At 40.4% G+C, this 15,310-nt stretch overlaps 3 protein-coding genes across 8 annotated transcripts in view; 2 read left to right on the top strand and 1 right to left on the bottom strand.

The window, feature by feature from the left end:
- zcchc2 (zinc finger, CCHC domain containing 2) overlaps positions 1 to 4,259 on the top strand; it is an 18,419-nt gene extending 14,160 nt beyond the window's left edge. Inside the window, exon 15 of the mRNA XM_035619847.2 lies at positions 1,418 to 4,259. Within this exon, the coding sequence (XP_035475740.2) occupies positions 1,418 to 1,479 (62 nt within the window). The 3' untranslated portion in view covers positions 1,480 to 4,259. The remainder of the gene's footprint in view (positions 1 to 1,417) is intronic.
- ift74 (intraflagellar transport 74) overlaps positions 1 to 15,191 on the bottom strand; it is a 20,081-nt gene extending 4,890 nt beyond the window's left edge. For 4 of the 5 annotated variants that reach the window (XM_035618825.2, XM_047329740.1, XM_047329739.1 and 1 more), the window contains exons 1-20: positions 15,045 to 15,191; positions 14,377 to 14,510; positions 13,734 to 13,872; positions 13,517 to 13,565; positions 13,214 to 13,312; positions 13,035 to 13,095; positions 12,606 to 12,665; positions 12,412 to 12,473; positions 8,504 to 8,642; positions 8,070 to 8,132; positions 7,585 to 7,728; positions 7,422 to 7,462; positions 7,256 to 7,335; positions 7,086 to 7,139; positions 6,424 to 6,521; positions 6,158 to 6,284; positions 5,916 to 6,079; positions 5,663 to 5,788; positions 5,168 to 5,228; positions 160 to 5,071 (exon numbers count right to left, since the gene is read on the bottom strand). In XM_035618825.2, coding sequence (XP_035474718.1) covers positions 4,956 to 5,071; positions 5,168 to 5,228; positions 5,663 to 5,788; positions 5,916 to 6,079; positions 6,158 to 6,284; positions 6,424 to 6,521; positions 7,086 to 7,139; positions 7,256 to 7,335; positions 7,422 to 7,462; positions 7,585 to 7,728; positions 8,070 to 8,132; positions 8,504 to 8,642; positions 12,412 to 12,473; positions 12,606 to 12,665; positions 13,035 to 13,095; positions 13,214 to 13,312; positions 13,517 to 13,565; positions 13,734 to 13,872; positions 14,377 to 14,505 — 1,812 coding nt within the window. In that variant the 5' untranslated portion in view covers positions 14,506 to 14,510; positions 15,045 to 15,191 and the 3' untranslated portion in view covers positions 160 to 4,955. Of the gene's footprint in view, positions 1 to 159; positions 5,072 to 5,167; positions 5,229 to 5,662; positions 5,789 to 5,915; positions 6,080 to 6,157; positions 6,285 to 6,423; positions 6,522 to 7,085; positions 7,140 to 7,255; positions 7,336 to 7,421; positions 7,463 to 7,584; positions 7,729 to 8,069; positions 8,133 to 8,503; positions 8,643 to 12,411; positions 12,474 to 12,605; positions 12,666 to 13,034; positions 13,096 to 13,213; positions 13,313 to 13,516; positions 13,566 to 13,733; positions 13,873 to 14,376; positions 14,511 to 15,022 lie in introns of all 5 variants that reach the window. The other variant, XM_047329742.1, reaches the window with a different exon arrangement.
- On the top strand, positions 9,164 to 12,699 carry LOC118290991 (leucine-rich repeat-containing protein 19). 2 transcript variants are annotated; one of them, XM_035618827.2, is made up of 7 exons: positions 9,164 to 9,295; positions 9,636 to 9,741; positions 9,833 to 10,083; positions 10,301 to 10,412; positions 10,801 to 10,888; positions 11,222 to 11,419; positions 11,516 to 12,699. In XM_035618827.2, the coding sequence occupies exons 2-7, from the start codon at positions 9,637 to 9,639 to the stop codon at positions 11,818 to 11,820; spliced, it is 1,059 nt and encodes a 352-aa protein (XP_035474720.2). In that variant the 5' UTR covers positions 9,164 to 9,295; position 9,636; the 3' UTR covers positions 11,821 to 12,699. The 2 variants fall into 2 exon arrangements, with proteins under 2 accessions (XP_035474720.2, XP_035474719.2); XM_035618826.2 differs by having other exon boundaries at positions 9,830 to 10,083.
- Positions 15,192 to 15,310: the final 119 nt, after the last annotated feature.

The raw sequence follows: 15,310 nt of genomic DNA, 5'->3' as shown, positions 1-15,310 counted from the left end.
AGACGATGAGAAGTCAGGGCTCATTCTCACCGGGTTTACATTTCAGCTCATCACTTTGGTTTATTTGGCCACTGAAACACTGAAACTGTCTCAAACAGCAGCAGCAGCATGAGGCTTGAAGACCGACAGTGTGGTAGGAGTCAGACTGAGAGTTCTTACCAGCTCCACATAACAAGAGAGGCAAACTGTTGAGTCAACGTTAGACTTCGTCCACCTGTAGTAAAGAATAAAGCAGTGGTGGTTTAGAAATGTAGTTGTAGAAATGTCAATATCACCTTCAAGAGGCAATTGCAGCAGTAACTGTAGAGCCAAACTCTTGTGCCACCTGCTGGCAAGGGGTGTTATTAGTGGTATCTTTTTTTTTGTTTGCTGCTGCTCTGTGAATGTTTTTAAAGTTTTACGAGTTTTTAAAAAGAAAAATACAACTGCAACCGCTCACACTTCTTTCATGCAGGTGGCTTTAGAATCACAGTCACACGATCAACACTTAACTGCGTTCCCATGGTTCCCATAGAAAAACTCAGGACGGAAACTAACCAGTTAGTCCTCAGCCTCCTCAACGACTTCTGTAAAACAAAAAACAAAAAATACTGTAAACTCTACATATTAAAAGTAATGACTCCTTTGATTGTTATTTCAAGCATTGCTGCCCCTTGTGGCCAACGACGACATACCACCTTAGTGTCAGTGTGATTTTTTTTTTTGTGCTCCAGCCTCAGGGAACGTTAATGAGATCATTACAAATTTTTTTTGCACAGCAAAATGAGGCAGCGGAGACGATAATCCTTAGGACTTGATTGTTTGTGTGTTCAAATTAAATTCTTCAGGTTTACAAGAGAAAACGTCTTGAAGGATGAGGACTAACTTATTGGTTTGGTGAACATGAACGTGTGTGGGCATCAGTGTTAACAGCAGTGTGTTCTCTTTTTGAAAGTCTCTTCGAAAACCTCAAAAACGTGGTGAGGCCTGTAGATGGTGAAACCTGCAGATTTAAACTGATGAAAAATCAGTTAACAGACTCAGAACTATTTTCTTCTTTTTTTTTTTTTAACGGTGATCATCGAGTCACGTTATCTGAAGCCACTCTGACAAGACGAAGTTCCTCGCAATGTCTCTGCAGAATCGATTTTTCGTAGACAGCCGAGATGAACGATAACCGGCGACCGAGCGGCGGAACGACAATACAGTTTGTTCGACTCAAAGAAACTTAATTTTAGATTTTGCTCAGGATTTTTTTTAAAGCAGAAAAAAAAAAAAAAACTTGTTCAAATCAAGATCTAGCCCCGACAGAAATCACTGACTTCATGCAATGTTCAGATTTGTGATTTCCTCAGCTGATCCACTGATTTTGTATCCTCTTGTGTGTTTGGATACATCTGTGTGTGTCCATGTGGATGCTTGTGTGTTTCCATTGCAGGAGGCTTCCGGTTAAAGTACGCAGCCTCCCACATTTCAGAAGCATTCGACAATGCGGACTGAAGAAGAAGCAGAAGAAGAAGAAGGGATGAAGACTTCCTCTGGTCTCGTTACCACGGTGACAGTCCTCTGTTCTTCCCCCCCAGGCAAAGTGTGTGAGAGCAGCGCACTAAAGCATCTGTGTGCTTCAGGAAAGGGAAACAAAAAAATCTCAACCTGCCAAGGGCTCAGTGAACAAAGCCTCAGTACTCGTGCCTGAGAAAAAAAAACATGTTTCCGTGGAGATGGAGACTTGTCTCGCGCACACAGAATATTCCACGTGACTCCTGGTCTCTTCCCTTTCCGTTTGTTTTTTGATATTTTTGCACTGAGGGTTGGAAACTAGTAACTTATTACATAATTATTAGGAAGTTGACAGATTTTTGGGGAAACTTTTTTTGCTTGAAAAAGTCTCGACTGAAAACGGTGTTTAAACACTTTCCTCGTTATTACTGTTCACCTGGGATTTTTTTGTCCGACAAATGTACAGTAGTTTTCGAAGATTAAAACAAGAATCAAAAAAACCCACAATGTAAGCAAAATGGATTTTATGTTTATTTGCATTTTCATATTTGCTAAATTTTTTCTGAATGTACACCTTCTCATTTAAGGAATCGGGAGTGTATGAAAATGGATGGATCTCGTGCATTTTTGCCACTTGATCTGTGTTTTATTGGAAGGGGATTGCTGCTTTGTATTATGTGATTTTAAAAGTTTTGTGAAGTGGAAGTGCACTAAAACAGTTTGTCACTGCGAAGCAGGTTGTTGTAAGGATTCATTCATGTTCCACTAAACTACAGGCAAATACAGTATTTTGATTTTGTTTGAATATAATTTTGTGTTACAGGTGTGAAATATCTTTTTTTTTTCTGGCTGATGTTTATGATGAGTATTACTGTGTTTTTAATTAAAAACTACAGTTACTGTAGAAAAAAGTCATTCGACCCGGACATCAGCCATCTACCTGCAGTTGTACTTCATGGTCTCAGAAGAAATAATGTTTTTTAACTTTTTATCTAAAGTTGCCTCTCAATACTAAAATGTATTTGGTAGATTCATGCTCTCCCGAAGAGGAAGTTGTACTGGTGATAAGCTTTGGTCTCACTCGAGACAGGACTTGAGATTTTTAAACCACTACTAGGACTCTAGATGTGAATGGACACAAAGCAAACTGAAAAAAAAATAAGTTAATGTTCCTGTTCATGTCTGTCGGCCTTAAATTTAAACTGATCATTTACAACTTTGCCCCTTCAATTTATTTGCGTGTTGTTTGTCCAAGTTGACTTAATCGTAGCCGTGTCATTTTTTGCAAGGTGCTGTAGCCAGATGACGTTCCCATTCATAAAACCTGAACTGTGGCCACAAGTGACTTAATGTGATGTTTAATGCTGGAGAATACTAAATAGTTATAAAGTAAGAGAACTGACTCAGTACTTACACAGTAATGTCTATCTAAAAAAGTGAGAAGTTATATAATCTAGTTTTACCCCTAACCTACTGAAAAGGAAAGGGCACAAAATGAGTTAGAAGAAATTAGAAGGAGCTTCAATAAGAGGTTCAGATGCCACCTCAACATGTAGCCAATCGCTGTATGAATCTGCCGTGATAGTCAGGTTTGGAAAGTTAAAAAATAAAAAAGATTCAAACTTATATATATTTTTTCAAAAATAGTTCAGCTGTTGCCTTCACGAGTGGATGAGATGGAGCAGTGGGCAGTTTGGTCAAGGTGTTTTGTTTCCACTTAACTTTACAGACTGACCAACAGAAAACAGATGTATTTCTGTCACAACAGCTCTTTAGGAGTTAAGTCAGACGGCTTGTTGCTTTTTTAAAAAAAAAGTAAAAATCCAACTTTATTTCTGGACTTTTCAATGAGATCTGTAGTTTTGAATGCATTCAAAAATATTGAATAGTATTTATTTATTATTTCACCATGTCTTTAATGCATTCAATACTGAGCGCTTGTTTAAAAGGAGTTCACAGGTCTCAAGACAAAATAACATGGAACATCTCATAGCCTGTGTGTGAAGTTTGTGTTTTCTGTTCCGTCTACATTAGGATGGGGGAAAAATTGAATAGAATTTTTTTCCTAAGCCTTTTTTTCTTGGTGATGCGCTTTAAATTTTGAAATTATGATAGTTTTATGCAAATTAAGTGTGTTTGAGTGTGTGAGAGAGAAACTCTCAGGCTGCTCTTTGGTTCTTTCGGGCCTTGTGGACATTTTATTTTTGATTAGCATTAATCAAACTACTGTCAGTGCACAAGGTGAAATAGAAATCTATGCATACACAGTTGTTTCACTTAAATTGACTGCCAGAAGATTGCCAGTGGTGGAGACTATTTAATGTCAATCTGTTAAACACCCTGAACCCACTGCTCTCAGATCGGACTGTCTCCAGTTTCACTTTGACGACTATTTATGTCCCAAACTGTCCCACAAAGTTCATACTCTAGTCCAAGGCTTGAAATCTTACTGATTTCTGAATCCGGGAGTCAGTGGCGGCGACCAGACGTGGACCAGGCAGACTTTAAAAGATGAAGAGTGAAGTCCAGTGTACATACTGAGGATGCACCGAACAACCCATGTGTACTTTTTTGTTGACCTTGATAGTTGGAAAGAAAATAATGCTGTACTGTACATTTGCAAGGGATCACTCTGCTGCCACTCTCAGTTGTAATGTTTACTCTTTGATATCGATGTACTGGAAAGGTCAAATATATTTCTAGAGCGGAATTTGGTTTTTATGCAAACTGTTGATCTGTTTTTTTGTCCTGTAATTAAAAGCAATAAATCTAAAAATGAAGTAAGATTTGGGGATTTTGTTTCAAGGGAAAAATGCACAGCTATTATTGTCATATTGTGAAAATTTTTTCACATTGGGCTTGGAAATTATTTCATATGAATTGATTTATGAAAGTCGTGGAATGATTGAAAAGTTTTGAACAGAACTGACAAGAGACCAGGAGGACTATTTAACAAACCTTAAAGCACAACATTTTCTGCGAGTTACGTACCTTGACTTAATTTTTGTTGTCGCACACTAACGTATTAATTCATCATCAAGGTGTATTAATAATCCTGAACATTAAAGTATCATTTGTGTACAATATTGCCAATCCCGTGAATACAACCCACCACCAGTGACGTCACCAGAGTTTCTTTCAGAACAACAGGTTGAACACCAGGACTTTGTTGTAACCACACTTGAATTTGAGTGTTGACTAAAAACTGCTTCAAAACAGCTTTGGTGCAACTTCAAGAACATTAAAGATTTTTTTTTTCAAAACAGATTTATTCAAATTATAATAGAGCACTGAAGTTTAATTCACAGAAACCCACAGAGTTGTGGAATCACCTGTAATTTTTAAATACAAAATATTTTAGATAAATACCATGGATCTATTTTATTAACTGGATAGGGGTCAGCTGCCCAAACAAATTGGCAGCGCCACAAACGAGAGACAGTTTGACAAAAACTTGATAAATTATTCTTGTGTGTTCAACTCCTGTTGTTCTGCAGTGCGTCTATGAGACACTTGTTGTACTCAGCCACTTGTTGAGAGACGATCTTGGCAACCGAGTCGTAGTCGCTCTCCTGGGATTTGGACGCAATGACTGATGCTGCAGTTGAGGAAAGATCATCTCTTACACAGACCACTCACACGTGAGTATCTTCTGGACAAATAAACAGACGGAGACTCTGAAGGATACACTCTTTCATGACAAAGTTGTTCTGCTCCAAGTGTTGCCACTTCCTCTCCAGGTTAGCCAACTACGAAATAATACACACACAGAGACACACAAAGGGACACAACACGCAAGATTAGCATGTGCAGAGAATCACAAGTTTGTAACATAAAATGTTGAAGTGTTCAAGAGCAATTCACGTCTGAGGTGCACTCCGAGAAAAAAGGCCCAGTTTCTAGAGCAGATTACGCAAACTCTGGGAAAAAACTAGTTCAGTTTGCTAAAGAATAAACTCTCTCCTTTAATCCATAATTGAAACAACAAAATCACTCACTGGCATCTAATAAGAACAACAACAACAACAGATATATATATATATATATATATATATATATATATATATATACACACGTATATATAGCAACAAAAATCTCAGGGCAGAAAAATGAAAATCAGGATGAAGTCAACACGATGCGTCACATGAAAAGTTCAGATCACAATGTTCAAAATGCCTCTCACCTCAGCGTGAGTCTCGTTTTCTTGCAGTTTGGTTTTCACAGCTTCATATTTCTGCTTCATCTCATCCAACAGCTGTCGGAAGGAATCCCGACGCTGCGTCAGCGACACCTGCGCCTCCTGCAGCCTCTGCACCGCAGGAACAAACATGGTGTTTTTAATTCATCTGACACATTTCAGCAACTTTGTCTATTTCTCAATATGCACTTTCAAGAATTTGAGGAGCATCCATGTCTCTTTAACAAGCCCGTGTTACCTTCTTCTTGTCCTCTGCCGTGTGCCTCAGGTTGTCCAGGTCTCGGTAGGTGTGCAGCTCGGTCTCCATGGTGCCGACGCGCTCCTTCAGGGTGCTCAGCTCGCCCGTGATCTTCCCCTCCAGCTGCTGCACCTTCTCCAGGTCCTGCTGCAGACGCTGGGACTCTGGATGGTGACAGCGAACGTTAACAAGTGCTCGTGTGTATATATATTTGTGTGTGTGTGTCTGTATGCGTTACTGACCTGTTGTCAGTCCCCTGGCGGTGCTCGCTGATTGGACCACCTCGGTCTCCTTGCTGACAAGCACCTCCTGCATGTTCCTCAGCTCACTGGCCGTCACCGTATCCACCTGACGGAGCCGCAACATGCTCTACACCCACAGTCAGAGGTTTATACGTCACTTTTGGGAACATTATTCAAGACTTCCATCCCTTTTTTTCTCTAAAATTTGTTTTTTCCCTTTTACTATTCTTTGCCCTCCCTCCCCCATCTCTAATCCTCTTCCTCACCCTGCTGCAGTGTTCCAGGAGGGAGACGATGTCCTCCTGGCTCTGTGTCATCGTCTCCTGCACCTGAACCCTGGACTCCTCAAACGACTCCAGGAACCCTGAAACGAAACAAGGACGGCTGCATGTAAATGTACAGTCTCATGAGGATACATTAAATCTCCTTTTTGCACGACTGAGGAATGTTGTGCCTCTGGTGACTCCCGGTGGCTGTATCCAAAAAGGCACAGTGCAGAGCAGGCTTAGATAACACAGTATCTCGAATATATATGATATAATATAATTTTATATGCATGAAATAGTCCATTGAAGCAGTTATCCAGCAAACAGAAATAATAATAGTTACAGTTGGAGCCATTTTAGCAGTGGTCACCGGGGGGAACTGTGAGTCGCCATTTTTGAAAGACGTACTTTTGTTATAATTTGTAAAAATTTGTATATCTGACTCAAAGTTTTGGCCTTCTGACATTTTTTGCTGACAACAGAAGATCCAATAATTGCTAAACACTGTTTTAATTCCAGACTCTGTGAGGGCCTGATCTCACTTCAATGCTCCTGCATCATTATCATAAATAAAACACTGTGACTATTTAATCTCAATTTGCTGAGTACATAATATTCTCATAATTGATATTGTCTAGTTCTACAAAAAAAATTTAACTTACGGTCGATTTCCTCCTCTTTCCTCTTCAGCTCCTTGTATTTCTGTTGACACTCCCCTGACGGGAAAAAAAGAGAAAAAAAATGGAGATGCCAAAATAAAATATAATGTAAATAAAAAAACCTGCCTAAACAAACAAACGTTAAGTTGGAAATCAAAGATCTGATGCGTTACCCTGAGCTTCCTCCGAGTCCTCCTGGAGCTGTCGGATCTGCTCTGTGATTTGTGTGGACTGTTCTCTGATCTCTGTGAGCCTGAACACACACACAAAGGTCACTACACAGAAGAAAAATTCATTCCAAATGTACAAGCAGCTAATTCAAATGATATGAAGACTTACTGTCTCTCCATGCTGGCGATTTCCTTGTTGTCTTCCTTCACCTGGAAAACAGAGCATCCAAAACCTTTAGTTTACCGACTATGCTGTTTTACAACTTTTCTCGTTTTTTTATTTCTTTTTATTTTTTATTATTGTTATAAGATTCCCAATCTTTGGCTCCAACCTGTTTGAGTAATTTCTCTCTCTCTTCCTGCGGCGAACCCAGGGTCTTCTGCTCCACCTCCATGGCGTCGCGCTTCACCTGCAGCGCCGACAGAGACTCGTGAAGCCGCACCACTTCCTGTTTTATCTGCGAGTTGGCCAGCTCCTGCACACGACAAAATGTCAGATGAAACATGTCCAACTTCTACTACTACATTTTTTGGATTTGTAAATGCATCCAATCCTTTTCTGCAATGCATCCTGGTTCAGGTTGTGTTTAATGATATAAATGCAATTACTTTCTGGCACTTGTCAAGAATTCCAAGACATTACAGTATCTTCTAAGCTGGTTGCACTGATATCTTTCATACTTCAGCTGCTACAACTGTGTTGCATTCTATGCGGTATTAAAATGTCTAACATCTTAAATTTAAAACGTCCTTTCTTTCACACATTAACTTCCTTCCTTCCTTCAACACCCCAGCTCCTCGCCTAAACCAAACTCACTGCCTCGTAGTCCTCCTTCCTGGTCACCAGATGGTCCACCTCCTCCTGGAGAACAGTTAGTTCCTGAAACAAATAATGAAAAAAATTAAAAAGGAGCAAAGAGGAGAAGATGGAAAATGGGACATGAAGTTCATTTGTTTTACCTGGTGTCTTGACAGATGTAAAATTAAACTTATCACTGCAGTGCACTGGAAAAGTTACACTCCTAAAAAAGCAATGCTAGAATTGCAGAGTTGGCTCAAATACATGCTCACATTTGTTTAAATTATTCATATTATTCCTCAATCATTATCATTATCCATTAAATATGATGAATGAATAAGGCATTAAATAGTTTATTGAAGTACTGAAAAGGAGCATATTCATACAATAGCACCATGACAGTATAAGGCATGTTATACTAATACAGCAGTGTGATGAAACCACAGTTCTACCTGGAGCAGCTCCTCATTGGCTGAAGCCATGGTGAGGTACTTCTCTTGTTTAGCGGCTGGCATTGACTGGACGACCTCGTCGGCAACCTGCCTCTCCCTCCGGATCCCCTCGTCAACCGCCCGGATCGCCTCCTCCCGTCTGTGGAGCAAAACATACGACAGGGTGAAAAGGGTTTTAAACCAGATTTAAACACAGAATATAGGAATGATAGATTAGATGAAACAAATGGAAGGATTAAGGAAGGATACAAGGGTCAAATGGTGGAAGGGATAAACTGAGGGAATGGATGGAAAAGGCTTACAGCTGTCCTCCTTTCCTTCCTTTACCTATTTGTCCATCTCATTGCCTTCCCTTCCACCTAAAACTGCCCTTCTTCTTTCCCTTTCCCTTGTCTCCTTCTTTCCGTCCACTACTCCCTTTTTATTTCCTCCAACCGAACTCAAACCCACTTTATATCCTTCTTCTATTCCACCCATTACTGTAAATTCTTTCCCATTGGTTTCTTTACTATCTTCCCTCCGTCTTCAATTACTCTCTCCCTATGAACAGGTTATCGCCATAAATCCCTTTCGTTAATGTGCTGAATTATTCAAATTTCCCAACTAAAAGCACGTCCAACCAAAGCAAGAAAGACAGGAAGGAGAGAGGACACACTTCATCAATCATAAATTGTCAGCCAGCAGGAACAGTCAGCCTTTGTGTTTTTACAAGGAACAAAGGTCATTTGCTGTGTTGGCCGCGTCAGCGTGACAGGTGAATAAAGGTTTATCTCGGCGCCTGTAGAAGTACAGGTAAGCGTTTTCATTTCATTAGTTCATAATAACCACAGATTTGTCAAACCATTGTTTGTACATTATTATCAAATAATAGCCAGGAAATTACGTCTTCATTACGACAGCAGAGGGGCATTTCGTCTTAATACCTCTCGAGCGAAACAAATAGATAGTGTGGTGACTGTGATTTATCAGATTAAGTTTAATGGTTTGATTAAGTCGTAGACATGGTTCTGTGTAATGTCTGTTCCAAATAAATCTACAGAAAAGGTGATTTGGTTTTAATGAGACAGTTAAAGGCAGTCGTTCAGTAAAACAGAGGCGTCGAGTTTCCCACAGTGTTTTTTCTGTTTGTCAGCATGATGCAGAGCTGCCGGCAGCGTCTCCTGCTGCTGTGTCTGACTGCAGCAGTAGCCATGAATATGCTGGGAAATACTGCTGTGGCTGCGAAAGAGGTTGCACCGGTATGAAAACTTATTCAACAATTTTTTTAATAACGTAGTTACTGATTTTTGTGTTCATTTGTGTATTAATAACCATCCCTCCATCCAGCAGGGGGTCAAGAACCTGACCAACATGGCTCTGTCAGTCATTCCTCATAATGTCAACAGCTCTGTTGTTACTAAACTGGTGATTGAGCGGAACCTGATCACTCTGAATGAGCTGGACCGACAGGCCCTGGTCAGTTATCCCTTGCTGGAAGAACTCCACTTGGACGGGAACTGGGTGACTGCTGTACCAGCAAACTACTGCTCTGTGGTGCCACACCTCAGAGTGCTATCGCTGTCCAGGAACAATATCAGTCGGTGAATAACAAAGCAAATTAAAAAAAAATGTTAGCCTTAGTCCCAAGTCTGCATTGGATAATATTAATATACGTATTCAAACAGAGTTTAGTTATGTTGTGTTAACACAGTGAACATGTCAAACATAAGTTTGTGACATTTTGAGTTTAATCTTAAAACCTGAAGATAATCATATTACTGACAGTGATCACTAAAACGGTGGTGGGTGTCGTTACAGTCTGGATCCTGAGGCTTTCTTTGGTCTGGACGACCTGACAGAGCTGGACCTGTCCCACAACCAGCTGACAAGTCTTCCCTCACAACTACTCAGAGGGATGAACGGCCTAAAGGTACAATGAAAAAATGGTCCATGGTAATGGGGTCTAAGGAGATATTATATTAAATCATCACACAACATGTATATAATGAACCATATTCATATGACTGACACTGGAAATTAGATAACATAATTAAAAATTTCTGTCTGAATACTAATGTAGCCTTGTATTGACATTGGAGTGAATACATCAGATTGTGCAACAAAGTTGTGAAATAATACATAACTGATAACTTTTGAATTCCATTTGGTTGCTGGTAATCGGCGACTGTTTGATGTTTTCCTATAAGATTCTTTTTATTTCAGAAAGGATATTTTTCATTCAACATAAGTTTTCTGTGACCAGTCTTTAACTTTTTTTCTGACAAACCCTCCTATCCGAATCCTATTTGCTCCATCAGAAGCTGAACCTACAGGAAAACCCCTGGAATTGTTCCTGTCCGCTACTGAGCAGCATTGTTGAGGTCACAGCAGCAAACATCAGCATCGGTGATCATTTTAAATTTTCTATATATTTTGTTTAGTGATAAATTGACTTGTGGCCGACTTACAAGCCTGATTTAAAATGAATTTGATTGCCTTATGGAGAAAAAATGAGTCAACCTGAATAAGACAAACATCCAGGAGGAAATAATATTATTAATATATTTTACAGGGATTTTCGAGCTAAAACAGCCAGTTTCCCTCGTTCTTCTCACCACTTTGTTTTACAAGAGGCATCTTTCTCTGAGATCAACATTGCAATAGAATACAGGACATTACAGGACATTCAACCTGCTTGACTAACTGAATTACTTCTCTGTGGGATGTGGGTCTGCACAGGGGCACCTGGAGTCACCTGTGCTTTTCCAGAAGCGAAGGCAGGAAAGGATCTTTATGAGACTACAGCAGCATGTTACCCGTCACTCACCTTCACTGCTGACCCACAAACACCAGCAACACCAGTTAACACGCAACAGTCTCGGACTACATCCGCTATGCTGAAGACCACACTGTCTTCCAGCCAGGACCAAAGCAATGGTAAGATAAAGAGAGTTGCAGATATTTAACAAGTTATAACCGTTCTTTTAACAGAACCGTCTTTCTTTCCTATCATCCCCATCTTACCCCAACCAGACTGGACCCCTGTGTTCGGCAACACGTGGAAGTTCACAGCGTGTGTTGTAGCCTTGGCGCTAACCACCTCCATGCTCATTGTGTGTGCCATCAAGGGCCCCTCCTGGTACAAGCTCTTCCACAACTACCGACACCGGCGGCTAAACCAACAGGAGGACGACGAGGACAACTTCGCCTCGACGGTCTTCTCGGAGATAGAGAGATACCACAATCATCAGACATTCACCTTCGAGCATCAGAACGGGCAGACGGAGGAAGAGGAGGATGGGTATTTTGAGGATCCATACATCAGGAGGGAAGAGTGACTTGCAGGAGAGGGGAATTTACCCCTAACCATGAAGAAGCACACAGTAGCTTCAGTCTCAAGAGGAGACAAATCCCTTATCGCACAATACAAAATCTGTCGCACCCAAACACTAGGTGTTTAAATGTTAAAATGTACAAGGCCAGAATTCCCTATTCCTGGCCAACAACTCAAACCTAACATGTAAGACTCACTCCTGGTGTGACATAAACATAACAGGGGTGTGTATTTCTTCTGTACATTCCAAGTGGTCATCTGCGAGATGAGTCCTTGAGTTTGAATGTATTTTCATAATGTAAATGTTTGGAATAAAGCACAGCTGTAGACATACACAGATAGATAAAGAATCCAATTTACTAAACTTTAATCGTAAGTGGAAACATTTACTGAAGTTGAGGCGGAGCAATCTAAGATCAAGGACACCAAGATATCTACATTGGTTGTCCTTGAAAACTGTATGTCGTATTTCATTTAGCATATTTGCGCTAGTCATTTTAGCTTCTTGGTCTTGTTTAGAAGTTTTGGGTGACACTCAGGGATTCTCTCTGCTGTTTGATAATAAAACCTTGTTTAACTTTGACTAAATACTTACTCCCTCCTCTCGGTGAAGACGCTGTCGATGCTGTCGGCCTCGTTGTCGTTCTGGGCTTTCAACTGGGAGGGAATAGAAGAAGGAACAATGGAAGAAATGAGGTGATTCTCCTCATATTTTCACTGAGGATCAGTGTTTCTGACTGAAGGCGTCAGAAAAGTTGATTTAATGCTCAAACACTGTCGCGTACTTACAACTTCATTGTCGTTTATCATGTCGTCCATTTCTGTGTTGGTGTTGAGCTTGTCCACCAGCTGGAAATACAAATAAAGAATTCACACAAAATGAGTTAAAAAAAATTCTTGATTATACTTTTAATATTTAAATTATGTTTGTTTATCACTCAAGTACAGTAACTTTACGTCCAGTGTAAAATGAACCATCATACAGCCAGGGGATCCCTGTCTATAATTTGTTTCAATTATCCGCAGATGTTTACATATGTTAGACAGTTTGAGTCAATATGAATAATTGCATCAGTCAACTATCTTAGAGTTAAATGTGTTCTCACAATCCCTTGCTTGAAATTTTCATGATGTAGGAGTTACGTTTACTTTTGAGCAGCAACTTACCCAGAATAATTATAGACAATGGCTAAAAACATTCAGTTTACAGCTGTTTACCATGTTGTAGTCAGCAAGCTGGCCTTGAAAATCCTTAATCTCTGCAGCCAGACTTTCAGCTCTGAAGTGGGGGGAAAAAAGCACCAAAAGCTTAGTCATTTGAAAATATGTTTCATGTTCTCTGCTATTACATTATAAACTGTGTAGTGTGAACGAAAGCTAGTAATAATACCCCTCACCTCTTCTCGTAGGAGAGGTAGACAGAGTTCTCCTGGTTGTAGTTGTCAATCTCTTTGTGCAATTTGCTGGTCTCTGTGGTCAGCTCATTGAATTTACTCCTGTAGGAAGACAGCAGCAACAGGGAGGTTAAGAAACAGCTGCCCTGCTGGAAACACCTTCTGCATACTATTACTAATGAGGACTAATGAATAACTAAAATCATTTCACACTATATCATAGTTTCATGACCTAAAGTCCTATGGGATGTAAATTTGTCACATGTATGTTTTCAGTACATTGATTTTATATTGAGCATGTGTTACCTGAGCAGGCCAAAGTAGTAGGATTTATCCAGAATCTGCCTCTGGGGCCCTTTCAGGATCGAAGACGGAAGGAAGTTGTGGAGAGCAAGAGAGAGAGAGCGAAAGGTGAGACTTGTAATGAAGTCTGTGTCTGTTTTGACATATCTCACAGCAGTTATCAATGTTGTGCTAATCCATAAAACTAATATGAAAAGGGTTTAATGACGTCACTTCAAACCTTTCATGCCGGTCTTCATCCCACTGAGGCCCTGTTGGGTGACGGGCCTGTCCGTCACTTTGATCTGTGCCGACAGGACTCCAGGGGTGGCGAGTGGGATACCGCCCCTCAAACCAGGACCACTTGTACCTGGAACCATCTGTATTGAAAATCAAAAAAATAAAACAACATATCGCTGGAGTTTTAAGACGTTTAACTGTTAAGAAGCTGCCAAGATAGCCAGTCGATTATAAGAATGGAGACGATGAGTTTCATGTCAGATCCCAGTAGTAGTGTTCTGGATACTGTGAAATAATCTGGTATAAATTGTAGCACACGTAGAGATGAAAGAAAAAGATGAAGGAGAAGGAGAAAAAAGACACACATTAAGCACTCCTCTGTGCAAACAAGGTCTGCATGCGGAATTATTTTCTTAATAAAAAAAAAAGTTTCCAGTGGTGCATATCCCACAAAAATAAACACTAAACCAGATTTATGTGGTTTAAAAGTTTGGGGACAATGTTTTTCATGTTAAATAGATGAAGATGGGGTTCTCTTGATCTTCTAAGACAAGCAAAGATTCCCCAGTTGTTGTTCTCACAACTTTTTTGCCAAAACCTGTTAATGTAAAATCCAAAATTCATCCAAATTGCAGTGGACTTACCCCCGTTCCCACACGTATGGCTGTAGGAGGAGGTCGGACCGCGGTCAGGGGTCGTCCAGCACCAGGGACCACAGAGCCACTACGGCTCATTGGACGGCCCAAGCTCGAGGGAGGCCGCTGGCTCGCCATGATGCCTAAAGTCATAGCAACCATATTGACATAATAATTTTAAATAAGAAGAAGTGACATATCAAACATTTTGATGTGCCTGGTGGAAACAAATAATACATGCATATTGACATGACACTTTCACAGTAAGTGACTTGGGAGACCAAAAATATGTATGGTTTGGTATGCTAACGAAATGTTTGCTAACAAACTTTTTGTTAGCAACAGCTCACGCGTGAGCTAAACAGCGTTAAAGCACAGCGACACGTTAACGTTGTCTGAAATGAAGTATTATCAGGGTGACTGCCGCTAAAATCGATAGTTTTTATTTTATTTAAAATGACACGTTAGCCACCTAGCTTAGTATACAGAATGCCATCACCGATGGCTAACGTTAGCTGGTTAGCACAGTGTAGCTAGGCTAAGCTAGCGAGTGTTCCGCGTATCTTAGACGCAACTAACTCCCTTTGCGGTCGTCGTCGCCGACAGCAAATGCCTTTGACAATGTCCAACCGGAGCGGCTGTTTGCTTACTTTACCTGAAATTAAATGTCAACACACCTTGATAACGTATCGCCAGCAGAAAGAGAAGGAGCGATGTCGGCAACTTGGGATGTTGACGGTAGCCAAGTAACGGTCTTCTTCTTGGTCTTCTTCTTCTTCTTCTTCACCGGACATGGAGGAGCACCAGATGTTAAAACATGTACTTCTGCCCCCCACCGTCAAACACAGGGTATTACACGCAGATATATTTCTTTGCTATGTACTTGAAGATTGCCATTCTAATTCACAGCTACTGAAGCTTTTAAAACTTAGGAAACTTAGAC

The sequence above is a fragment of the Scophthalmus maximus genome, chromosome 21 (assembly GCF_022379125.1).
Source record: "Scophthalmus maximus strain ysfricsl-2021 chromosome 21, ASM2237912v1, whole genome shotgun sequence".
Taxonomy (NCBI): domain Eukaryota; kingdom Metazoa; phylum Chordata; class Actinopteri; order Pleuronectiformes; family Scophthalmidae; genus Scophthalmus; species Scophthalmus maximus.
This window is presented reverse-complemented; position numbering and strand designations above follow the sequence as displayed.